The sequence below is a fragment of the Falco biarmicus genome, chromosome 3 (genome assembly GCF_023638135.1).
Source record: "Falco biarmicus isolate bFalBia1 chromosome 3, bFalBia1.pri, whole genome shotgun sequence".
NCBI lineage: Eukaryota > Metazoa > Chordata > Aves > Falconiformes > Falconidae > Falco > Falco biarmicus.
The window spans coordinates 118,022,608-118,046,776 of NC_079290.1; the positions used below are offsets into that span (position 1 = coordinate 118,022,608).

At 55.9% G+C, this 24,169-nt stretch overlaps 2 protein-coding genes across 4 annotated transcripts in view; both read right to left on the reverse strand.

The window, feature by feature from the left end:
* Positions 1–124: 124 nt before the first annotated feature.
* Positions 125–1,532, reverse strand: LOC130146305 (interferon alpha-inducible protein 27-like protein 2A). The gene is made up of 3 exons (XM_056332334.1): positions 1,406–1,532; positions 832–993; positions 125–383 (listed from the first exon to the last, which is right to left on the reverse strand). Exons 1-3 carry the CDS (start codon positions 1,452–1,454, stop codon positions 262–264), a joined length of 333 nt encoding a protein of 110 aa, XP_056188309.1. The 5' UTR covers positions 1,455–1,532; the 3' UTR covers positions 125–261.
* Positions 1,533–13,161: 11,629 nt separating this feature from the next.
* Positions 13,162–24,169, reverse strand: part of KIAA0319L (KIAA0319 like) — a 34,368-nt gene continuing 23,360 nt past the window's right edge. For 2 of the 3 annotated variants that reach the window (XM_056331000.1, XM_056331002.1), the window contains 10 exons: positions 23,838–23,970; positions 22,802–22,950; positions 22,333–22,484; positions 22,003–22,141; positions 21,502–21,661; positions 19,179–19,321; positions 17,999–18,121; positions 17,366–17,456; positions 16,917–17,008; positions 13,162–14,911 (listed from right to left, as the gene is read on the reverse strand). In XM_056331000.1, coding sequence (XP_056186975.1) covers positions 14,724–14,911; positions 16,917–17,008; positions 17,366–17,456; positions 17,999–18,121; positions 19,179–19,321; positions 21,502–21,661; positions 22,003–22,141; positions 22,333–22,484; positions 22,802–22,950; positions 23,838–23,970 — 1,370 coding nt within the window. In that variant the 3' untranslated portion in view covers positions 13,162–14,723. The remainder of the gene's footprint in view (positions 14,912–16,916; positions 17,009–17,365; positions 17,457–17,998; positions 18,122–19,178; positions 19,322–21,501; positions 21,662–22,002; positions 22,142–22,332; positions 22,485–22,801; positions 22,951–23,837; positions 23,971–24,169) is intronic. The other variant, XM_056331001.1, reaches the window with a different exon arrangement.

Here is a 24,169-nt window from a genome sequence, read left to right on the forward strand (position 1 = left end):
TTTGGGGCGAGGGAGTGCAGGGCTGAAAACATACTGCTTTGATTCCATTCCTGGACCACCACACATCCCGAGGAGGTTGATGGATACCCGGCCTCCGACCGCACACCCGCCACCACAACACCCCCACATGTGAACCGCCTTTATTGGTTTCAATGCACTCATTGCTCCAGCGGAACCGCAGATTGTAAGAGGGTGGCCGGGTTGCTGGGGGGCTGCGGGGGCTGCCTGGCAGAAACCTCGGGCTCAGGCACCTTCTTGGCTTCACTTGGGTTTGTCACCTGAAGTTTTCTTCCAGTTGAACAGCCTGGAACCGGCCACTGCACCGAGCGGCCCCAGGGTAGACATCAGCCCGATTTTGGCACCAAGAGAAAAACCTCCAGCTCCTGCAAAGACAGTGACACCCCAGGATACCCCAGGAGCACTGATGCCGCCTGCTGAGGGGCTGTGCACCAGGCAGAGACCACCGAGGACTTCTGCTGGGTGGAGAGAGCCAAGGTCTGCTCCAGGCTGTGCCGGGGAGCTGGCCTGGGGGCCGTCTCTGCCCACTGAGCACTCCAGCCCCTTTCTGCTGGCCCATGCTGGCCCCGGCCAGCACTGTGGGCAAATAATGCAGACACTGCTCTTGCCAGGAGAGCAGACACCCACCTGATGGCCCCAAACCCTCCCCCTTGGTGCCCTACCCCAGCAAGTCTTGATGCGTCCTACCACACCGTGGATTTATCCTTCCCCACAGCTCCGGGTGATTTGGAGCAAGGATGGGTTAAAGGGCTGGTTTGGCTCTACAGCACCTAAGGTGGTGCAGCCCCCCAGGATGACCCCAGCCCCACTCACCAATCGACTGCAGCACGGCCACGGTGCTGCCGGCCGCCACTGCTCCGTTGTTGGCTATGGCAGCTGCTGACATCATCTTGGCAGCCAGGGACCCAGCGGCGATGCCGGTCGCCTTAAAGCCCAGCACACAGACGCCCGCGGGGACGCCAAAGAGGGCCACCCCTGCGGGCAGGACACCGCAGCGTTAGGGGGCTCTCGGCCACCTGCACCACCCCCTGCCACCGGTGCTGGATCTGGCCCCCCAGAAAGGACAGAGGCGTTGGAGAGGGGAGTGAGGGCTGTGGGGTGCGGGGATGGGGACACCCCATCCTCGGGAGGGGAGGCGGGCAAGGGCTGCAGCAGGGGCTGCAGCAGGGGATGCAGCCGGGGATGCAGCCGGGGATGCAGCCGGGTATGCAGCCGGGGATGCAGGCAGACCCCCAGGCACAGGCCGGGGCTGCCCCCTCCCTCGCAGCACCCCCCGAGCTCTCCCCGGCCCGGCACTCGCAGCCCCCCAGCCCGGTCCCCCACCACAGCCCGGGGCTGGGACCAGGCAGCGACCCCGAGCGCTGCTCGCCCCACGCCAGCCCCTCACCTACTCCGACAGTGGCTCCGATGGCGGCTCCTTTGACTTTGTTTTTCATGGCTCGGAAGGAGAGGCCCTGCCTACCCTGCCTACCCTGCCGGCCCTGCTCGCCCCGCCCCGCCCCGCCCCGCCCCGCCCCGCCCCGCCCCGCCCCGCCCCGCCCGGCGCGTCATCACGCGGGGGCGGAGGCTGCGGGCTGGCCGGGGCCTTTCATTAAGGGGATCGAGTGCAGCAGGGGAGGTACACGGGGGGCGGGGGGGGGTGTGTCTCAGCGAGACAAGCATCAGTGAGGGTCCCGAGGCGGGTCCCGGAGGGTCACAGCAGGACTCCCCCGAGGGCAGCCTCGATGACAATCCCGGCCACCAACAGCCGTCACAGCTGTTGGACTTCACTGTGGACCTGAGGAAGAGGAGGAGAAATCAGCCCGAGCCTCCCCGTCCCCAGCATGGGGCCCCCACTGCACCCCACTGCCTGGGGGGGCATCCCAAGGAGGAGCAGCCCCCACCCCCCCCCCACCAACGACCTCACCTCCCTGTGGGTGCACCTGGCACCCCACACCAGGGGGGACCCCAGGGTTCCCCCCTCCCGTGGCCGCCCCAGGCCCTCATCACACTGCTGGTACCTCCTGGGGAGGCTGAAACACGGGGTGCGCTGCGGTGACCCCGTGGGCACCGCGTGGCACAGTGCCAGGAGCACTCACCAAGCAGCTTGGCTATGGCCACCAGGGTCCTGGGGGCCACCCTCCCGCCACTGCCAACACAAGCATCGTCCGGCATGCGGGCATCTGGCTGCGTTACCTGCTTCGGTGAGGCTCGGTGCCAGCAGAGCTCCCGCCACCGCCACAATGAGTCCTGCTGCAGAGAGAAGCAGCGGTGACACTCCCACGGGAACACACATGTCCCCAGGCTGTGAAACCCTCAGCCCCGGGGCGCTGCTCAGACACGCGTGTCCCCCCAGCCTCAAAAGAGGGGGGTGCGGAGGCAGAGCCCTGGTGGCCCACGCCAGCCTGGAGCAGAGCAGGGGGTGCAGAGCACCGGGGCCAAACCTCCCTAACTGGGGCACCGAGAGGGTCCTGCATGTGGGGTGGGCTGAGGGGCAGCGTTCTGGGGAGGGGGCAGCACCCCCGAGCAGGGTCTGTGTGTGCAGAGCAGCAGTGCGAAGCACCAGGAACGTGATTTGTTTCTGCGTGGTGTCAGCCATCCCCGTGCCCACCAGCGCCTTACCCGTCGGTGGGGTCAGCCCAAGAACACAGAAAACCTGTAACAGAGCGGGGATGGAGGGCGGTCAGTCGGCCGGGCCGAAGGGAGGGCGAGCTGCTGGGGCGCTGCGAGGGGCTCCTCCACGCCCTGCCCGCACCCCTGGACCCCCTCCTCCTGCAGGAGCATGTGCCCCTTCCTGGGAGCATCCCGGCGCCCCACACCAGCAGGACAACGGCTTGTGCCTTCTCCAAAACGCTGGGGAAGCACGTCCTTGCCGGCACAGCCCCACTGCCCACAGCTGGCCCTGGCCCCGTCCCGTGAGAGCCCCAAGCCCCCGAGCCCCCCCGCGCCTTTGCTCAGAACCGGAGGGATATTTGCTGTGCACCCAGGGGTGGGTACCCCGTGTGCCCTGTGCTGTCCCACTGTGGGGACAGCACCCCTGACCCCGGGAGCCGCCGCACAGCTTACCCATGGCGGGCTGGCCCGGGGGGGCAGCGGCTGGAGTGAAGGTGTGGGGCGTCTTGTCCAAGCTGGGTCCTTTGAGGAGCAAGAATAAGAGTTTCTTCCTAGAGTGGCATGGGTGGCGAGCGGGCTTTTGCTCTCCTGCACAGCCACCCCCTTCCCACCCCATCCTGCCCCCCAGGAGCGCCTCCATCACCCCACAAAATCAGAGACCCCCCCCAGACCTCGTGTTTCTTCCCAGCCCAGGACTCCCTGGCCACTCCGCCAGCCCAGCGGACTGAGCACCCCCCCACACTTTTATCCCCCCCTCACAAAAGGGGTGCTGTCCCCAAGCACCTGCCACGGTGCCCCAGCACCCTGTGCCACCAACCTGCTCGTCTGCTGACCAAGAGGTCAGTGCTGATAACAGAGGTCTTGGGTGACATCGGACGATAAAGTTCCAAGAATCACCCTGCTGGGTTGTTTTCCCACAATTTCTGGTCCACTCCCGTGTTCACCCTTGGTGTGCCTGGTTCCACCAGAGCTGGAGGTGGCCGGGCAGCGCGGCTGTGACTTCCCTGTCCCCAAGGGTCGGACCCCAGGGCTGCCCCCCACGGGGAGCTCCCTCCCTTTGCTGCAATGCCCTCGCAGGGACGGGGGGGACGGGAGGTGCCGGGGCTGCGGTGGGGAGATGTGCTGGGTGGGGAGGAGGCTCCTCACGCTTGTGCCGTGACGGCTGGGGCTCCTTGGGGCATTTCCCCACCAGCTCTGGGGCTGGGGAAGCTCGGCCGTTTTGGATGAGGACTATGGGCAGCACGGGCAGCCTGGCAGCACGGAGATTTCCACCAGGCAGCCTCAAAAAACAGCCAAAACCCTATTTTGCAAACTCCCTTTCCCCCACTCCTCACACCCACTCCTCACCCCGAGCTCCTCCGGGCAGGACGCAGCCAGCCCACCCGGTGACAGCCCCCCGGGGCCGGTGAGGGCGCAGTGGGTGCTGTAGCCATGCGCCTCTGCAGCTGGTTGAAGGGGACCAAATCCAGTTGCAAGTTGATCTGGTTCCTTTTTACCAGCCCTAGGGACACACCGTCTCTCCAGAGGTGCTGCCTGGACCGGTGCTGGTGCTGGTGGTGGGGTCCCGGTGTGGGGGTCCCAGCCCAAAAATACATACTTCTTAACATTCCATAATGCCGGCCGACTCCATATGGGCATATGAAGAAGTATGTAGGGTTGGGAGGGAGAGGCAGGCAGCGTGGGGCTGGCTGGTGGGGCACAGGGCTGCCCACCACTCCCGGCAGAGCCCACCGGCTCGGGGCTGGGGGACCCTGGAAGGCGCCGGTGGCCGCAGTGAAGCCCGAGGCCCCGCAGGGGCTGTGGGGAGCATCTCCTGCCCACCCCAGATCCAGCCCCTGCCTGTGCCCAGCCCCGGGTGCATCCCCGGCGTGGCACTGCCCGTACGGTCCCGCAGTGCCCACAGCCACCCTGGGGCAAGGGGTCCAGCGGGTTCGGAGAGGGCGACGGTGCCGCAGCCAAGGCGTGTGCCTGGGACACAGAGCCTCTGCACCAGCCAGAGGATGCCAGGGCTGCCAATGTGCCTGCCGCCGGGTACCTTGGCCGGTGGCTGCCCTTCGCGGGCGGTGGGATGCCCCAGGACGCAGCCAAGGCTCAGGAGTTTGGGCCAGGGGGTGCCACGGGGGCTGCACCTCCAAGTTGATGGGGCCACAGCCAAGTGCCGTGGATGGTGGAGGTGGGTGCCTGTGCTCGGAGCCACTTCCATAGCGGGGGTCCCCCCATCAGCACTGGGTCGTCACAGGGGGTCCCCGCTGCTGCTGCTGCGTGGGGTCAGGATGTTGCAGCACCCCCTGGCACCCCGCACTGCCCCAGCACACCGCACCAGAGCACTGCTGGCAGCTCAGGCCAGCGCAGAGGGGGCCCCACATCCCACACCCCCCACACACCCTGCCCAGCTCGTTTGCAAAGCCAGGGGGACGGGGGCGTCTGGGCCCTCCCCAACCCGCAGCCATGGGCAGGGGAGGCTGGAGATGCCTTTGCCCACGGGAGGGGGGTTCAGCTGAGATCTCAGGGGCTTGAGACCATAACAGGGTAGGGGGGGCACTCCCCAGCCCCAGCACAGCACGGCCAGGGCAGGGCGATGGAGGGGGCGAGCATCACCACAGCCCAACCGTGCCTTGACCCCAGTGACCTTCCTACCCCTAAATCCATGGCCGGAGCGGTGTGATGGTGGGTGCAGGGAGCCGTCCTGGGGGTCCTGGGCCCGCCCTTTCCCAGGATGGGGGAACAAGTGGTGTGTGAGGGGCTGCACCATGGGCAGGAGGGACACGGGGCTGGCCGGGCCCGGTGCGGCCGTGACTCAGCGCCGGGAGCTGTGGCCACACGCGCTGCAGCTCTCTGCAAGGAGCCAGTGGGTGCCAAGTACACAGTCACCACGCTGGCCCCGTTCACAGCACCCACAGGCAGGAGAGACACTGCTGGGTGGCCCCCAGAGCCACCAGCCATTGCCGTGAGGCGCAGGGCTGCTGCCAGCACGGCCACTGTCCCCACAGGACACTCCGCCGACACCCAGGGACGCAGCGCTGGGGACCCTGGAGACATGGCTCCCAGGACCCAAGTGCCCAGCCCAGCAGCAGCAGTGGGCAGAGCGTGTCCAGCTGGGCCGGCACCCCTGTCCCCCCAAAAAGCAGAGTGAGTGGGTGTCCTGAGGCTGGAAGCTGCAGAGATGTGCCCACTTAACCCTTGGGGCTCTGCCGGCCCCACAGCACAGCGGGATGCTGCCGCACAGTTTTGCTGTAGGGGTGCAGGGGATCCCCAGGGCCCGGCGGGGCTGTTGGGGAGCAGCAGGAGCCAAAAGCCGGCAGCTGCACTCACCCTGCACCCCCAGAGCCAGGACACAGGGTCAGGGCTCTCACGTCCCAGCCCAGTTCAGCTCCAGCCACCTCGGCTGACCTTGGGCAGCCTCCCAGGACTGCGGTGCCAGAGGTGCCACAGCCCCATCCCACGGCACGGTCCCCGCAGCCCTCGGCTGGGCTCTCCTGGTGACCTTGGAGGGCTGCACCCAGCGCCACGGGATGCTCACTGCATCCAGGACACCCCACGTCCCCCAGCTCCAGCCCAGGCCACCCCTGCCTGCTCCCACCACTCCTCCTTGCCCCTGCCCTGCCCCATGGCCTGTCTCTGCCCCACCACCCTCCTTGTGCCCACATGTTCCTGGCCATCAGCTCCCCCCTGCAGCCCTGGGAGTGCTCCCACCACTGCAGGCAGCCCCCAGCCCTCCCCAGCCCCAGCGCTGCCCTTGACGGCTGCAGATGCATCCCGAGCTGAAGCCCTCCAGGCACCTCTGCCCTGCGGCAGCCCCTCAACCACGGCTCCTCCGTGCCCCCAAGCTGGCCAGCAGCCCCGTCCTGGGCAGCCCCCAGGTCCCCCACCTGCCCCAGAGCAGCCCCCTCCCTGGGGCTTGTGGGCACCAGGGGGTAACAGCCTTACAGGGGGGAGGCAGAGGAGCTGGGGGGGCCACCCCAGGGCTGGCCGTGGCGGCAACCCATGCGCTTGCACAGCACCCAACAGCCCCAGCCTGGCTATAAAAGGAAGCATCTTTTTATCCCGCTCCCCCCAGCGCCGTGTGCCCGGCCGTGCTCTGCAGTCGCCGCCTCGCAGGGCCCTTCCCAAGTTTTACTGTTCAGCGCTGCCCACCCAGCCGGCTCCCCCCGGCTCATCCATCCCTGGCAAACCCACTGCAGCAGCCACGCCAGCCGCTGAGCGGCTTAACAAAATACCAAGAGGCCCAGCAAGGAGGAGGGAGGTGGGTGCGAGGGGAGCGGGGAGCGCTGGCGGAGGGTGCCTGGGGGAGCCCCCAGCCCCCAGCCCTCTGCCCCTTTGCCTGTGGGCACTGCCCATACTGGGGCCGCAGGTACACGGCCCGTGGAGCCCTGGTGCGCCCAGCCGCGGTGGGCAGCGCTTCCCCCCGTGCGCGCCCAAAATGTGATGCCAAAGCACCCAGGAGTTGGCCTTCCCTTCCTGCCCCATCCCACCGGGGTGGGGTATCCCCACTTCGTGTGGCTGAGGGAACCCCAGCTCCCTGGGGAGGGGGTGACTGACCCAGCTGCAGGGGGGGGCACCCACAGGCAAATGGGCCTGGGTCTGCACCGCTGCGCTGCCTGCGGACCCGAGCACCCCCCACCCCCCCTGCAGCTGGGACCTGCTGGGGGTGACCCATCGCCCCTCCAACCCCACAGAGAGTTTGCTGCTGCCCCCACTCCTCCAATTCCACCCAGGCTGGCCCGAGGCGGCTGGGGGGCTGCGGTGACCCCCAGCCCTGGGGGCTGCCCCCTCCCTCCCCACCCCGAGGGGAGCCCAGCGTGGGGCCGTGAGCGGCCGCAGCATCCCCAGCCCGAGCGGGGCTCGGCACCAGCCGCCTCGCTGAAGGTTAAACGCCGATGGCGGGGAAAGCCCCGCTGCCCCCCACAGCCCCCGTACCCCCCCGCCCCGCATGGCCACTTACAGTCCTGGGGGGGACAGCGGCCGGCTGCAGGCTGGGCTGGTGGCAGGGGGCTGCGGTGACACCCCGCACAAGCACGCCGCTTCCCCGCTCGCCTTGACTTTGCCACAGGACTCCTCCGGCTCGTCCGCAGGAGCTTGCAGCATCCTCCAGTTCAGCGGGAGAAGTTCCTCGCCAGGGAGGGAGGGAGGGAGGGAGGGAGGGAGGGATTTAAGGCAGACCCTGCCTGGGATGCGGACGCCTCCGGGTGCAGGTGAAGACCCTCCGCTCACTGAGCACCCCACAAGCCCCCTCCTCGCACGCCCCATCCCACACGGGGTGCCCCAGCACACGGTGTGCCCAGCTCTGGGGATGCTGCGTGGGTGCTCTCTGCTGGGAAAGCCTCTCCCCCGGCCGAGGCACCCAGGGTTGCCACCGGCTCGCAGCCAGCCGGCCACCCCTGCCCTCCACCACTGGCCCCACAGCCCCCCGCGGCTGCCTGGTGGGGGTCCCGGCAGGATGCCATGGGGGGAGCCACATCCGTTGCTGGGCCCAGCAGCAGCCCGGGGTGGCTAGGAGCACAAAGCAGAGCCCGTGGGGGGCCCGGGAGGGTGAAACTTGTCACCGCCGCAGCCACAGGGGCGTCCCTGGGCCTGGGGGTGCCCCACAGGGACGGGGATCCCAGGCTGCCCCAGGCCACCCGCTCTGGGTGTCCCCAGCACCCATGGGGCGGCTCTTGGAGCATCTGGAGCAGCAGCATGGGGGGTACCGGACTGCTCTGCCCACCCCGGGACCCCGCCGGTCCTACCTCTGCCTGCGGAGAGCCGGCGGGGCGAGGGGGACCCCCGCTCGGGGCTGCGGCGGGGGCAGGACACCGGGAGACACCTGATTGTGGTTCCCAAAGGGAAAAGCCAGAAAAAGCAGCCCGGCGTCCCTCCCGCGGCGATCCCGGCGGCTCCCTGCCTGCCACGACGCCCTCCCCACCCCGGGTGCGCTCTGTTTGCCTGCTATTTTTGGCAGCCTCCTAAGAGCTCCTCTCAGGCTATTAATAATGAGAGTGCGAAATTCGTTTGGCCTCTCCTATATAAGGAAAGGTAGAGGCTTAGAGGCAGCTAAATATACTGGCGCGTGCGGGAGCGAGCGGGGAGGCTTTGGCACCGAGTGTGGAAAAGAGATTGTTCGAACAATGGAAAGACGGACTCAGCGCACGGGGCCCCGCACGGACAAAGGGACAGACGGCAGGATGGACGCAGGGTGACGGTGCCCGTGGGCCCGCAGCGCAGCACCCACCTGCACCCTGATGGCCCCAAGGGCCCTGCGCGGGAGGGGGAGGTGCTGCAGCAGGGATGCTGTGCCAAGCCCCTGTCCCCAGCCAGCCGTGCCCCCCCCCCCCCCCAGCGCCTGTAACTGACCCACGGGGCCAGCAGCGACCCAGGGACCAAGGCTGGGTCTGTGCCCAGCTGGGAGGGATGCGCGGGCTGCGGCAGCGCGACTGGTTCCCACTGGGACGCAGCCAGCACTGGGCTGCTCCTCCAGCTGGGCCCCCTGCGAATCCAGGCTTCTCTCAGAGCAGCGACCTGCCCCGGCTTTGCCACCCCAGGGGCAGCCCCGCAGTCGGGGGCCAGGCGGGGTGCCAGCAGTGCCACAGCATCCCCAGGAGCCACCAGCATCCCTGCAGTGCCCATCGCTCACAGGGGCTGTCCACACCTGTGGCCACGGGGATGCTTAAGGAGTGACATCGGCACCGTAACCGTGTCACCCCGCTGCTGCAGGGACGCGGGGCGAGGTGTGGGAGCTCCTGCCAGCACGGCCACCCGGAGCCGGGCTGGAAGAGGTAAAGCAGCAGCAGTTCAGGGAATCCTAATGACAGAAGGCACCAGTGAGCAGCGCCAGATCCACGTGGTCAGAGCAAGGACAGCGCAAGCAGAGGGGTGAGAATGCCTGTGGGGAGAGAAAACCCCTCCAGCTCCAGAAAGAGCCTTTTTTTTTTTTTTTTTTTTTTTTTTTTTTTTCACCTTTTTAACTTCTCCCAGCAACCGGCACAGCTTAGGGAAGGACAAGCGGAGCCAGGCAGCTCGGGGCTGTATTTGCAGCCACATCGAGCTCCCCGGCTTGGTCATGGTCCAACAGGCATCCCTTGGCCATGGCTTCAGCTGCCTGCAGCATCACGGTGCCGGTGGCTGCATCCACGCGACTTGAGGGGCCTCGGGGCTTCCCCCAGCTGCTGAACCACCAAAAAGCCGGGACAGTGGCAGCGGTGGGCAGGACCCTTGAGCTGCTGCCCTGCCCGCCGCCACCGCTGCCTCGGTTTCCTGAGCCATGTAACTCCTGTAACGCAAACCTGTTTCTCAGGCTGAGGCTCAAATAAGGAGCAGCTTGGGGTTGCTCTGAGGCTCCAGAATGGACCCACAGCCTCTCTGGGGAGGTGACGCAGACCAGAAGCTGCTGGAGGCAGTTCTTTGCCCTCGGGGCCATGAGAACCCCGTCTCTCTCCCTCTGCTGCCCTGGGGCTGGTGCAAGCTTTCCCCGGCAGCAGCTGAGCCCCGAGAGCCCACAGCCGGGGGGACACGGGGCTCCCTTGCCCACAGCCACCACCTCTGTCCCTCACCGCATTTCCTCTCGCTCCTCTGCAAGGAGCCAGCACCTACGAAGTGGTGCTGAGCAGCCAGCGAAGGCAGCTGGCTGGGAGCAGCCGGGAAAGGGCAGCCCTTCGGAGAGCTTCCCGCAGGGACACCGAGCGAGCAGGAGGCAGCAAAAAAGAGCAGAGCTGGGCGACACAGCACAAAGAGCACGAACACAAGGGGAAGGGACCCAGCTGAGCACGGATGGCGGAGAGGTGGCAGGCAGGAGCCTTCTGCTTCGGATTCCCAGAGACAAGGGCTGCTCCCAGCCAGGTTCCCACTGTGGGACAGTGGGGCTACAGCTGCCCTGAACCCAGGTGGAGGGGTGCTACGGCATCGCGTGCTGTTTGATGCGCAGGGAGGGGTGGGACGGCTTTATTTTGAATGCAGCTGCTGCTGCGCTCGTGGGCAGAGGCAGCGGGCTGGGGAGCCCAGCAGCTTTGGCTTCTCACGTCCTTAGGTGACATTGAGCAGCGTGAACTCCAGCGGCTCCGGCACAACCCGCGGACCACGTGGGCTGCGCACGGGCAGCCGGGCAGCTCTGAAGGCGAGTCTCTTCCTCCCCTCTGAAAAATCCCGTGTCCCACGGTGCCACCAGGTCCCTTCTGGCTGCCGTGGTGCTAAACCATGTTCCCTATAGCAGCCAGCCACAGCGACAGCTGGGTGGCCGCCTTCATCTCCTTCAAGGACTCCACTAATTAACAAACGTTCCTCTGCTGCAGCAGGAGGTACAGTTTTACCCCAGGTCTGGGTGCAGCTGGAGCCCCACCGCTGCTGCCGTTCTGCTTTCCAGTGAAACCAGCCCTGCCTTGGCTGTCAGGGACAGCGCGAGGCTGCAGGACAGCAGGGGCAAGAGCTGCTGGGGGCTTCGGCTGAAAGTTCACTTCAAACAGGAGAGGCTAATTATGGCTGTGCTAAAGCAGGAGTCTACAAACAAACCAGGGGTCAAAACGCAAGCGCAAGGCCCGTAGCACGAGGCTCGGCAGCTCCTGCTCCCTACGCACAGCACAGCCTCCCACATGTCGAGGTTGCTGCACTGGTCGCCGAGCGAGGAGCGGACTTGGCCGACTGTCAAGAAAGCTCTTGGCAGCCCCGTGAGCTGCGCTGGCAGCAGAGCCCCACCGCACGCTACAGCGGCTGGAGCGAAGGTGGTCCCTGTCCCAGCAGCGCCCACCGAGACCCCGCTGCCGGGCACCAGGGAAGAAGAACGAGGGAGCACTTCCAGTTCTTACGCAAAAAGCACGGCGGTCCTGGTAGGAACCATCCCACACCTGAAACTGGAGAAAGAAGCAAGCTGAGCAGCAGCAAAACATCTTCCCTGTTTATTTGCAAGAAACATTTTGTTTAAAAAAATTACTTTTAGTCTTGATCCAAGTAACACTGCAATCAACAAACATTGTTAAACCAAAAGTTCAAACAGGTTGGGCAGCCCCCGCTACACAGAAGAATGAAGAAAACATTTCAGAGCAAACTATTTTAAAACTAGAATGCAACATTTGCCTCAAACATCTTAACCAGTGTTCGAATATGTTAAAGACGACAAAAATCAAGTGAAGCTGATGGTTCATCTAACAGATGTCTCAGCTTTTAACTCCCACACCTGGGTAACTTGTAGCCAGTGTCTCTAATTGTGAAATCATAATGCATAGCAATGCAGAAACCTGCCGGAGCAAGGTCAGCCCCGCTCACGGTGCTCAGGCAACAAACCAGCAGCGACATTAGCGATGCCACAGGGGAGGAGCAGAGGGTGGCAAGGGATTTCCAAACACCGCCTTTGCTCCGTGTGCGCACACCGCGGGAGAGCTCTGCATTAAGGGTGCGCTAAAGCAGAGAGCCTGCCCCGTCCCATGGGTCAGGGGGCTCCTACACTGGGCCAAAAGGTACCTCCTCTGGCCTGGGAGGGTCTCCTCGCCTCCCCCAGCCTCGCAGGCCCTCGTGCTCCCGCGAGGCCGGGGTGCAGTTGCTGCGTGTCCCGGTTTCTTGCAGCCCGGCGAGGGCTCAGCGGCACCGAGGGTTAACACGAGGAGCTGCACAGCCAGGGAATACTAATGGGAGCCAGAAAACTAACGGAAGCTCGCGCCACGCTCTGTCACAAACCTGCACTCGGTGATGACAAATGACTAACGAGCGAGAAACCCTCCCAACCCAGCCGCTCGGCACAGGGGGAACACCACAGCCCCCCGCAAAACCCAGCCTTGGCGGGCAGTGCTGCCAGCTGACGACAACACCCCAGCCCAAGTGTTTGTTACCCCACAGTGAAATATAAGGATGAAGAAAATAACCTCAGCTAAACAGAGGTGGTGGTGGGAGCAGCTGCGTGGTTTTTAATTCCCTCTCCCGTAGCCAGAAGCCAGGCTGGCTTCAAAGCGCACTCTGCCTCTCTGTGAGGGGTGCTGATCTCTGCAGCAACACCCGAGGGATGAACCATCGCACCCAGCCCTGATCCACCACAGGGGCAACTTCCCCGGGACGGGAAAGAGCAAGAGGCTCAAAAAACACAAGCCCCAAGGACCAGGATCGGTGAGAGTACAGCTCTCCCTGAACAGCCCAGACTGCTTTCAGGCACACCCTCAGGACCACATCTGGTCAATCCCTGCAGCTCCAAAACCTCCTTTTCTCATCGTTTGTTCCGCTTACAGCCAAACGTACCGAAACACAGCAGAGGGTGGCATGGCATCGCCCAGGAGTTACATGTCCAGCCACAACACAGCTCCCAGCACTGGGAGCATCCCAGTGTCAGCTGTCCCCGTGTGTGGTCCCAGGCGGGCTCGGAGGGAAGGAGCTGTTGGGAGAGCGGGTGCAGGAGCAGCCCGGGAAGGAGAAGAAAGAAGAAGCTCAGAACACCAACAGACAAGGCAGAGGGTGGCCCGTGCCATGACGCAGGCAAGCGAGGAGGAGTTGGGAGGGCAGGAGGCTAATGCCTCCGTACTCGGGAGAGCAGCCAGCCCCGGTGCTGGTGCCCGAGGAGGACAGCCGATTGCCCAGACAAATAAACTTAGCAGCAGCCATGACTACATTCAGCGAGGGAACATTCCCTCGCATTCAATAGTGTTTAATCTTCATCTAGCTCAACACAAATCAGTAGTGCAGCAATATAAATACAACCAAGGAAGTTAAAGCCTTTTGGCTTTCATAGCTCAAAAAAATAAAAGCGCCAATGAAACAAGTTTCCAGTTTTTTTAAATTAAACACAAAGAAAGGCAATAAACTGCTCATCCATCCACAGAGGAGCAGTGGCATCCTTCATGCCGGCAAGAAGCTGATTTTTGCTCGAGGACAGGGGTGCAACTGCTGCAAGCAGCACAGTGAGATGAAGGAGCAGGTACAGGGTCGGCCTGCCACACACCTGCCTCCCAGCGCGCAGGCAGCAGACACGCAGCTGCTTGCTGCTGGCACTGCCCACACGATGCCCTCGGGTAACAGCAGTTCCCTTTTCCACCTACTAAAGGACACCAAGTGCATGCTTCACGCCGCGTCAGGAGCACGCAGCGCTCTTCAGCCGTAACAACATGAGGCCGCTAAGCTGCAAGCCAGAAGAAGCAGCAGCCGGCTGCTGGGAACTGAAGATAGCAACCCCCATTTGCCTGGGCTGTGCAAATTTTAAGGAAAAAAAAACCCAAAACAAACCAACAAATAACCAAACCAAACCCCACTATACATAGTGTTTTGTAGCCGAGATATGGTTAACGTCCAGACTCACGGACGGCTTAGTGACCAACAGAAGGTGCTGGGGCCACTGAACAACATCTCACAGCTTTGGAATTAAGCCAGACATTAGACAGGTACCAAAGGTGGGTGTCCCCTCCCAGCTCTGGTACCCAGAACAGCTTGCTGCAGGAGGGGGTCTCCTAGCCCCAGCCGGTTACCACAGGCAGGTCAGCTTTCCACATCTGAACAGGCACCTTGTCATCAACACTCCCAAACAAGAGCAGCCTGATAGTAATTTACAACAGCTACAAAACCCTCTCCTACCTGCAAGCTGATGAAGCGTGCCCATAGTGTTTAGATTTCCTCTCCTCTACACTCCAAAAGCAGCCAAGTGCATGTGAAAGGACAAGTCTAAATTAAAATAGTGCTTAAACCATTAGGGAAGGTGGGAGTAAGAGAGAAGAAAGCTGCTGGACAGCAAAAGTAGCCTGTGGTAGGCTACTGGAGCCTGAAGGGGGCCCTGAGCACAGTCTTGACCTTCCTTCTCCGAGGAGCTCCCAAGGCAATTGAGCTGCAAGTCCATGGGTGTTTCCTCCACTGCAGTCTGGGGTGGGCTAGGAGGGTCCTGTACATTCACAGTTGCTCCAAGTGGTTCTCTCCTGCTCTCCAGATGCCGGCTCTGTCCTTTTCCGACGCTTTGCCCAGGGTTCACAGTTGCCTTCTCCTCCCTTTGATTTCCCTTGAAGTTCAAATTCAAGTACAACCAGTTTTAACTGAATGAAAAGAAACCCACAAAAACAAAGTTATTTTCTGTGAAATGAGTTAGCAGCGTTGTCCTAATCAAACTGGCCTCCGAAGGCCCTTGTAGGATAGGGATGGGAGTGGCCTTTCCCACTGAACTCCAGCACACGGCCGCCTGAGGGCAGCTATAGAATTTCCTCCCTCTGGTTCTTGGGTTTGAGCATCACTTGTCCATTGCGCAAGGAGCCGTTCTGGCTACGGAGCAGCTTCCCTTTTTCACGGTCAGGCCACGTGAAGATTGCTTCATCGCTGTCCAGTTCAGACTCTGAATGCATCAGACTAGTGTTGAGGACCTGGGCTTTCTGTCTGCTGCCTTTGAAGGAGAGAGATTCCCAGGTTAAAAATACTTTTCATACTGGTCAACAACCTCGCCTTACTCCATTCCCTCTAAGTCTCCTTTTCCTGTCATGTCGAAGGAGCAGCCTAATCAGACTTTCCTGTGTGTGTCACTTATTCCCTCAAATGCCAAAGCGATCCTGTTTCAGATTGTGACAGAGGTCACGACGACTCTTCAAGATAGTGCAAAGCACAACAAACAGGTAGGAAAGCAAAACTATGTTACCAGAAGGGGCTGTGAGTACACGTGGGAGCTTTGTCTCCCTGACCTTGCTCGGGGCACTGCCTAAAAAACTCTGAGGGCTTAACGGCTATAGTAAAGAGAATACGCAGGTGGGTGAGAGATCACCGCACTTACTACTCTCCCTACTCTCATCTCTGCTTCTCTTGCCTGCAAAGGAAGAGCGATAAATTAGCGGGCTGAATTTAGATTAATGTGCAAGGACAGGAGAGAGACTTTTACTGATATTGTCAGCAGAGGAAATATTTAAATTTAGCTTTGCCTTAATGGAGAAATGCAACATTTCCTCTGTTAGCAGAATGCTCCCTGGACATATCTAGCAGGGAAAAAAAGACTTTAGTCAGCAGCCAGCCTCAGAAGAAGCACGATGAGTTTAGTTACCAGACAGCAAATGGTTGAGGCACATTTGCTAGACTGCAGAACAATGAGCCCTTTATTTAAGAGTGGGGCTCTTCTGTGCGAGGTGACAGATGGCCAGATTAAAGCAGAGTTGGGTGCTGAGGGAGGAGAAAACATCCAGTTTTTCTTCAAGGGTATCCGTACTTGTGCAGTTGGGACAGCCCAGTTCTCGGGGGAATCGCCTGATTAGCTCTGTCGCTGCAAGGCCCTCCAATGCTGCTGCTGGGCCCTGTTCACTTTGCTGGAAAACCATTAAATGGGATAATACTAGGATGAGCAGTTATCTTCCACTAGCAAACAAGGATCAGGGACTGTTCTCCATGCACAGTTAAAATAACTCCTCCTCTAAACAAAACCAGGATGCACACTCATTTCAGACACGTATTTCAGCGGCTGAAGTGCTCCCCAGCATTCGGCGGGGCTGTGCTTTGCACGTACTTTCCCACATTTCCCTCCTTTCCTGGACAGTCAGCAGGTGACCACAGCTCGGGTCAGGTATCTGATACAATCGCAGCAAAAATGCTCCTGCCTGAAATAACCCAATGATCTTTGCAAAACACCTGACAAGCACTCTCGAGGACAGCAATGCGGGCAGGAAAATGCTGGCTAAGAACACTGAAGACAAATGATTGCCTTTCTGGAACAAGCCAACAGGCTTGTAGCCACACGGAGCACAGAGGACTTCATGGGTCCCCCTCCTAAGGTGTCTACTTCCTGGAGAAATTAGAGCATTAGCTAAAACATGAAACTTCGAGCCTGATGCTCACAAGGGCAAGAATGAATAAATTTATGAACAAGTCATTTGGGGTGGGAGAGTAGGGGGGCGGAAATAAACATCACTCTCTCCAGTCCGTGAGTATTTTCAGGTTGCTTTCAGATGTCCCTTTGCTTACTGGCCAAAGTCAATCAGTTTAGTGAGACGCTTAGTGACACTGAGTTCATGCTTTGCTGCAAAGCACGGGCAAGGAATTGCATAATGGCAAGCAGCAAGCTACCAGAACCCAGCAGAAAACTTCAGAACAAGAGAAGTTTAGTCAAGACCCAGTTTTGGGCTTCCTGGATCAGGCAAACCTGCCCAGCTTACATACATCCACTTACTACTACTGTGATACAAGGTGGAGACATCAGGCCCAGGCCAGTTCCAGCCCCAGTTTCTAAACCTCTAGATCTAAGTTACTAAATACCCTGCACACAGACCTGAAACAAGCTCTTAGATCTTCTGAGACTTTTCTGTCAGTGCCTACTATCATGTTTGTTTCACTCTGTGATTTTAAGTCCACTGAGGAAGACTGTTCTTTAGTCAGCATTCTGGAAATATGAGCTCTTCCCTCTCATGTTTTACCTGCTTTGGGATTTGGTTTTAACTCCAGGCTTTCTTGATCCGTTGCATCCAAAATCTTGTATTTGCTTTTTCTTTTGGATTTTCCTTTTCGTCTAAAGGGGAAGAAAAGGAATTAAGAGGCAGGTCCTTTCTAAAGAAGCCAGAAGAAAAAACAACTCTGATCTTCAAAGCTAGAGTACTTGCTTATTTCAGATTATGTTCATATCATAAAGCAAAACATTAAAAGCATTGCTTTAGTTGCACTTTTATAGGTTAATCCAAATCTTGCTTCTTAACTGAACCCAAAGTTCTACGACTTCAATGTTTCACCTGAAACACTAAGTGACAAACACTAACATCCCAGGGCTAAGCAGATGACCTGCTGGGACAACGGGTTTATCTTTCACCTCTTAAAGCAGCTACTTGGCTCTGAAGCACTGATACAGTGGGGGTTATGGCCTCAGTCCCACCTCTTGCAACAGCAGATCACCATCCAGGATAAGATTCCAAAGGCAACCACAATGACGAAAGATGCAATGATCACATACAGCACACTCCACTCTGAAAGCAAAACACCCCAGAGATAAAGATGTTTTGGCACCTCATACAGTTGACAGTGTGCGCTTTAGATGACTATTGTTGGGAAAGAAAGAGAAAGGCCTGACCCTCTCTGCAGAATCAGAGGCTCGCAGCCATCACTGACAGTACCGCTAACTCACCTACGGAAGCCAGAGGCTTGAGATCCAGCGTGCGGACTCGCCGCACAAGGGCATTTTTCAGTGTGTGCCAATTTATACAATTTGCTTTCCTGTGGCAGGAAAGCCTCTGTAGGGGCACGACAGAAAAGAGGTGGCATTTATACATTACAAACGGACTCAACACTTAGTGAGTGTTCACCAAAAGGATCTAAAGAGGAGTTGCTTCCCCATCAAATACCACCTGCCTAGAAGGTACGTGTAGTGAGACCAGGGCAGGGACTATCTCCTCGTGTGAGCTTCAAGTCAGAGATACCGGGAGAAAGCAGGTACCTGTTACTCTGCCTACCCTGGGTTTCAAACACTGTTTGCTTTCCAAACAAACAATCCCAGGGAGGCTGCACGTACCACAGTTGCTTTCGCCATCCCCCATCTGCACCCTGATGAAGTTCTCCATCCAGAAGGGATCACAGATGCAACGCTTGGTGAAGGAGTCACAGCGTCCATGCTCAGAGCAGTTCAGCTGACATGCTAGGGACCAAAAAAAAACAGCCAGGTGAACTAAATGACTTGCACATGAGGCAAAAATATAGTTTTATATATATATATATAAATATATATATACACACACAATATAGTTCAAAACAGCCAACCCTGTAGGCTCTAACTTGAATCTAGTTGCTCTGTAGTTCATTCGTAGCTTAGCCATAATTGCAAGCAGCAAGAAGTGCAAGCATAAGCACCCAGGCCTCATGCCAAACTCAAAATTTCCACTTTGCTAATATAACACACATAACATGCTAAGAAAATTCTACCTAATAAATCATGACTTTGACATCAAAGTTACGGAATTTGTCTGTGTGTTAAGCACATGTTTTTAAAAAAAGGTTTTGATTTTCAAATTCAAACCCAGCCTGTGAGACAGACAAGAAACAAGTAGATCCTTTAAAAGGGACCAAACAACTGAAAAGTGGCTTCTGAAGGCCATGAAATCATAAGATCAAGAAGCCATGAAAATAATTACTTTACATAATTCTAGTTTAAAATATCTACTGATCAGCCAATGATCCACACAGGATGGAGTTCGTAAAAGAAAAACAGTGCTAATATAAAGTTGTAAAATAAAAGATAGAAGGGAAACATTTCCTTTAGAGTGAGGTTATGTGCTGCAGAGGAAATGACTATTCACAGCTACCAAGATCTGCAGTTTTATTGTTTTCAGTATGACACACATTTCATTGGCTGTCTTTCATTAACATTATATTTTCGTTTTGCAAGTATGTATCTGCTTTTGATTTTGTCAATTCTTATCTTCCTAGCAACATTACAGGTAACCATTTATAAGCGGTTGAACAGCAAATAGACAGAATCAATTGGTAAATAACTGATTAATGTATAGTCTAACAGACTTATTTTTGTGTTTCTCATTTCCTAACTTAGGAAAGCTACTGGAGTGAGTGTATGTGTGTGTACACGCAGGTGTTTTTAGCACATGTGAAAGTCCTTATTCTGGCAGGCATCTGAAAAGGGAAAAGATGTTAGCATGTACCACAGTTTTTGTACTTACTTATTGTAAACTCTTACTTACTGACTGTGTTAATTTCTAATGCCCGGAAGATGAGGAAGTCTGACTGTTGTTTCCGTAGTTCATTTTTTAACGTCCAGGCCACCTCTCGTCCTTTGAATATCTGATGGGGAGGCTGGTTCTGTACAAAAAACACCATCTTCGTGCTGCAAGTCAGACAAAAATTATTATCTGTTGCTTCTCCAAACATCAGGTAGAGAACCATTCTCCCCAGTCTGCCATTAGAGAGGCTTATTCAGAATCCCAAATTTATTTGGGGACTAGATATCTGGTTCCATCTTGAAAGCAGTAACGGACCTGGTCACACAGTAGAAAACCCTTCAGAACATCTGATCCACCCATATTTTCAATGCTAGGGCTGGACTGTTCTTGAGTTTGCTAATGGTTTGCTCATCAAGCACATCTTTGCATTTTCATGCTAAGCATGCACACCCCCATACTTTAAGGTCCTGCCATTTTCACAGTCTCCTCCCTCCTTCCCTGTGGGATCCTAAGACCTTACTACATGCCAGACTTGGGGCTCATTTAACCGCTCAGCACGGAGCTCCCGCATCAGAGAACACAGTGAAGGTTCAGAGTCTTTTGCAAAGCTTAGTTTAAATGCAAGAAGTGTTATAGCCAGAAAAAAGCACAGGTGTAGAGGATTACTGTATTCTGCATCTTTTATGGCATTAACTTTATGATAGAAGAACTTGCTCCCCTAGGCTTGCTAGCCTTGCAGAGCCCTGTGTATCCTTCAGATTCACAGAAGGATGCATGGATGTTTCAGATTTATTACCACCAGCGAGTAATTTATCACCACCTACGAGTCAACAGGATATTAATGAAGCCCTCAAAGTATGGGGGGGGGGGGGAAAAACCAACACAGCAGCTGGGGGTAAAAGATGTTTTTTAAACAGTACAAGTTACTTTGATAGTTGAGGCAAAAATGGGATCTTTAAGCCGTCTGCCAGAAAATAATCTCTGCTCTTTTATAACACTGCCCACTCTTCTGTCTAGTTAACAAACATATAAACAGACAAAACATTAATTACAAGAATCCCTGACTTGCCTTACTCCATGAGGAACAGTGGCACCCGGCCTGGCCGTGGCAGAGATGGAAAGGTACATTACAACTGAAAGTGCTAGCTCTTCTGTTCTGAGCTCCTTAGGTTTGCATGGACAATGAATTCTGATTTTACTGCTACAGCAGGCAACATGGACACGAAGGAATCTATACATTACTGAACTCAGGAAAGTGTAAAGTATAACTGCAGATTTATTGCTGATTTGCTGCATGACTTCAATCATATCCCTTAAAGCTTTTTCAGTGCTTTATCTACCTTAAAACTACTCCACTTCTAGTAAAAATTAAGTGCAATATTGCACATATTTCAACAGATTACCACTCTGCCCTTGATAAGCTCATTGCCATGCCACTCACATGCATGTTCAGGCATCCTCAAACACACCTACAGTAACGATGGACTGCTGTTGGTACGGAGCTGTGTGCAGCAGTTGCTGTGACAACGCTATAGCGCCAGTTGCTGAAGTTTTCTGCAGAACAGTGAATTTCCCAGACCAGCCATTTGTACAGAGCGGAAAGCTGAACTTGATCTGGTCCTTTCATGCCAAAGGAGCATGGCCAGGATCCAGCTGGGCTGAACTAACCCTTGTGTGACTTGCTGGTACTTGGAGCTGAGCAACACTGTCCAGGCAGGCAACACGACCCTGGCCTACAGCCCTGCCTATAAGCAAACCTCCACTTGTTTAGAAGAGACCAGCTGTAGTTTATTTTAAGCTAAACAGCAGTCAAACCCAAGTTTTCCTTATCTCTTCAAACAAAAAACTTAAATTGGTTTTCAGCATTTTATTTTGCGTTAAGTTGAAGCAGTCATGTAGGCAGTAAAGCTAATGTGAAACTACAAAGTTGGCATGCAGGGATCACTACACCATCACCTCTGGTGGGGCACCAGCATTTCACCACACCACACCACTCCTCTATCAAGCCACGTTATTTCTCCAGTTATAAACTGCTGGTGTAAAACGTCCCTCAGTCTTCACAATTTTCAAAAACAAGTAAGATTAGCTCTTACTTTACAGATTTGGAGGACAAAGACATTAGCAGCAGCAAACGGTTTCAGAGGACACTGGACCACCTCCAGAGGGGAGGACACCCAGGACCTGCCTGGCAACACACCTCTGACCCAAGCGAGCAGGAATATCAATGTTAAGCAACATCCCCATGTGTTTTGGTTGTCCATTCTGCTTCCTAAGAGAAAACAGCCCTTGGTTTACTAAACCCTCAAGCAATCCCCCTCCACGTACGCTCACAGACAGACCCTACCTTTGCTCAGTGTATGGCTGGATCTTCTGCACAGTAATGTCCGAGTCGAGGACGCCCAGCAGAACACCAATTTGTCGGATGAACATACCCTTCTGCCTCTCAGTCAGCTGGCTGACATTAACATCCAGAATTATCTCCACAAGGTTGTTTTTCCTAGGATCTAGTGAGAATGTAGGTAATAAAAATCTTTATAACTTCTATTTGACCGTCTGGGTACAAGTTAGGTTTCTAGTATTTTTCCAGAATGTTTCTGCTTTGAACACATTACAGAAACACACTGCAGGAAGGGATAAAAGTCTGACTTCCACAGGTAACAGCAAGCAGCAAGAGCCAGTCCCCATGAACCAAATGAAAATACCATCACATCCAGCAAAACTTTTGACTTTTACAGTTTGGAGCTGGACTAGACTACACATTTTGACCTCAGTACACTTTACCCAGACAAACAGAGGGCTTGCTAGTGCACTACGTGGTACAGCACGAAACCCGGTACAGACTCACCAGGTTTGACTTCCACTGTGGTCCTTTCCACATCACTCTCTCCTTTGGCATCTGTTACTCTGAGGTGGAATGTGTACGTCCCTTCTACTAGATTGGACAGGAGAAGGACAGGATGATGGTCTGAATTATTCAAGACTTCCTGGAAGGCAGAGCAAAAAAAAAAGGAAGGATCAGCAAACAAAGGATCAAACTAGCATGACAGATCATTATATTTAAGGATATCACTACAAGGTGCAACAATGAGCTTTACATTTCCTCTGGAGCTGTCAATGCTACCTTGCACTGACTTTTGTGATGCTGCAATTGCCATTTAAACGCAAGAAACCTCACCCCAGCTGCAGGGCTCCCCTCATCCCGGGTCCACAAGTAGCTGACAATTCCCTTATCATCAGAGGACTTCAATCCATCCAACTCAGCTGTATTTGTGGGCAAGGTGATGACAACATTACCAGCAATCTTTGCAACTGGTGGCTTGTTTATCTCTAAGCGAACAGAGAAGAAAGCAGTTGGAGAAAAATCTGATAACGCCCAATCAAAAAAATACTGCATTAGGGATTTCTGGGTTACAGTAGAGATCTATCTAGCCCGGGGGGAAGAGAGGGGGAATTGCGTACCCCAGGACTCAGCTGAAGACACTGTTTCTCCAGAAAAGGGTAAATCCCTGACTTAAGGCCATTTCAGTGCTACCCACGTTATTTTCACCCATTCCTTACTCCTGTTGTGCCCCTGAACACAGGTTTTGCTGAATTGCTCAGAGACAACCCGTGCCTCACCCAGCTCTGCTCACGGCTGGACGTACCTTCCTTGACAATGACGTTAACTGAGCTTTGGCTCTGCAAGTTCCTCTCATCTTTAACTGTCAGAGTAAACTCGTATGTCCCAACCTGAAGGCCTCTTACAGTGGCAATGCTGCTGTTGGCATTCTCCAGCTTGACACCATCTGGGCCCCTAACCAAAGCACAAGAGGATCACTTTAAACTTTGCACAGACCACAGGAGCTAGGCTCACACCAAACTCACACAAACACACAGAAGGCTCACGCAGAGCTTATGGGGACACAAACAGACAGCTGCCTGGAAATACAGAGTCCATGATAAAAAGCAAAATTATTTTCTCCAGTTACAGCAAGATAATCAAAAGAATAAGTGCAGCAATCAGAACAAAACCATTTCCAGTGGTTTAGTGTTTTGGTTGTTTTTAAATGAGAGGAGCACCAATACCAGCATTTAAGTAGTACTTTCAGCAAAATTGGCTCATGAACTGCACAATAAGCCAATTTCTTTAAGAAAAGGTATAGAGCAAAAATAGTTCCTTCATTTCTAAGAGCTTTGCACAGAATTCGCATTAGCAAACAGAAAAAGCTACTGCAAGTTGCTCATAGGCTTTTTCCTGAATTCCCTAAAGCACTTCAGGGAATCTAGAGTCTGAAAGGAAGCATGACAATGAGAAGAGAAGAATGCTACCTCATTCAAACAAACTGCAAGAGCATCGAGTTAGAAGGCCCTGCTGTTGTTTGATTACAAGAGTCAGTCTCTTCATAAGACCAAGACCACATTACGCTGCTGTGAACCGAACATGGTCTCCTTTACAAGCCACAACCATGCTGAGAATGGGAATCGGGCCTGGAGATGAAAGCAGAGCTACTTCTAATGCTCAAACACAACTCCACCTCTCTCCAACTAAACATAAATCCTTGTCTCATTCTAGTCACTGGTAAAGCTTGTCAGGCCCAACGTGACCAGGATTTGACATGAGGGAGGTATGCGTGGGTGTGTCTTGGTTTAAATGAACGACCCAGATACTTGCATAAGAACAGTCTGGAAGATGATACGCACCGTGTTTTTTCCCAAAGAAAGGAGACTATCTTCTGGTCATCTGTGCTCTTGCTGCCATCTAGAGTGGTGCTGTCCACAGGAAGAGTTAATTCTTTATCTGGACCAGCATCCGCCTTTGGCGGCTTATTGTTCTCTGGAAAAGGATGCAATATTTTTCATATGCATGCCATAAAAGGTGAAGCTTAAGACCCCAGTATTGAGAATTTTCTCCATGATCCCTAGTATATTTCTTGCCCCCTATCTCAATCTTGTACTCTGAGAAAGTGACACTGAAAGCAGTTAAAAAGTTCAGCCCAGTGTTTCATTCACACATCTGCAGTAAAATGAGAATG

Excerpts from the sequence above, each read along its gene's own strand:
- LOC130146305 (XM_056332334.1), bottom strand. The coding sequence starts at position 1,454 with ATGAAAAACAAAGTCAAAGGAGCCGCCATCGGAGCCACTGTCGGAGTA. Across the intron at positions 994-1,405 it reads CGGAGCCACTGTCGGAGTAG|GGGTGGCCCTCTTTGGCGTC; the intron begins GTGAGGGGCTGG and ends TCCTGCCCGCAG. Across the intron at positions 384-831 it reads GGCCGTGCTGCAGTCGATTG|GAGCTGGAGGTTTTTCTCTT; the intron begins GTGAGTGGGGCT and ends CTGTCTTTGCAG.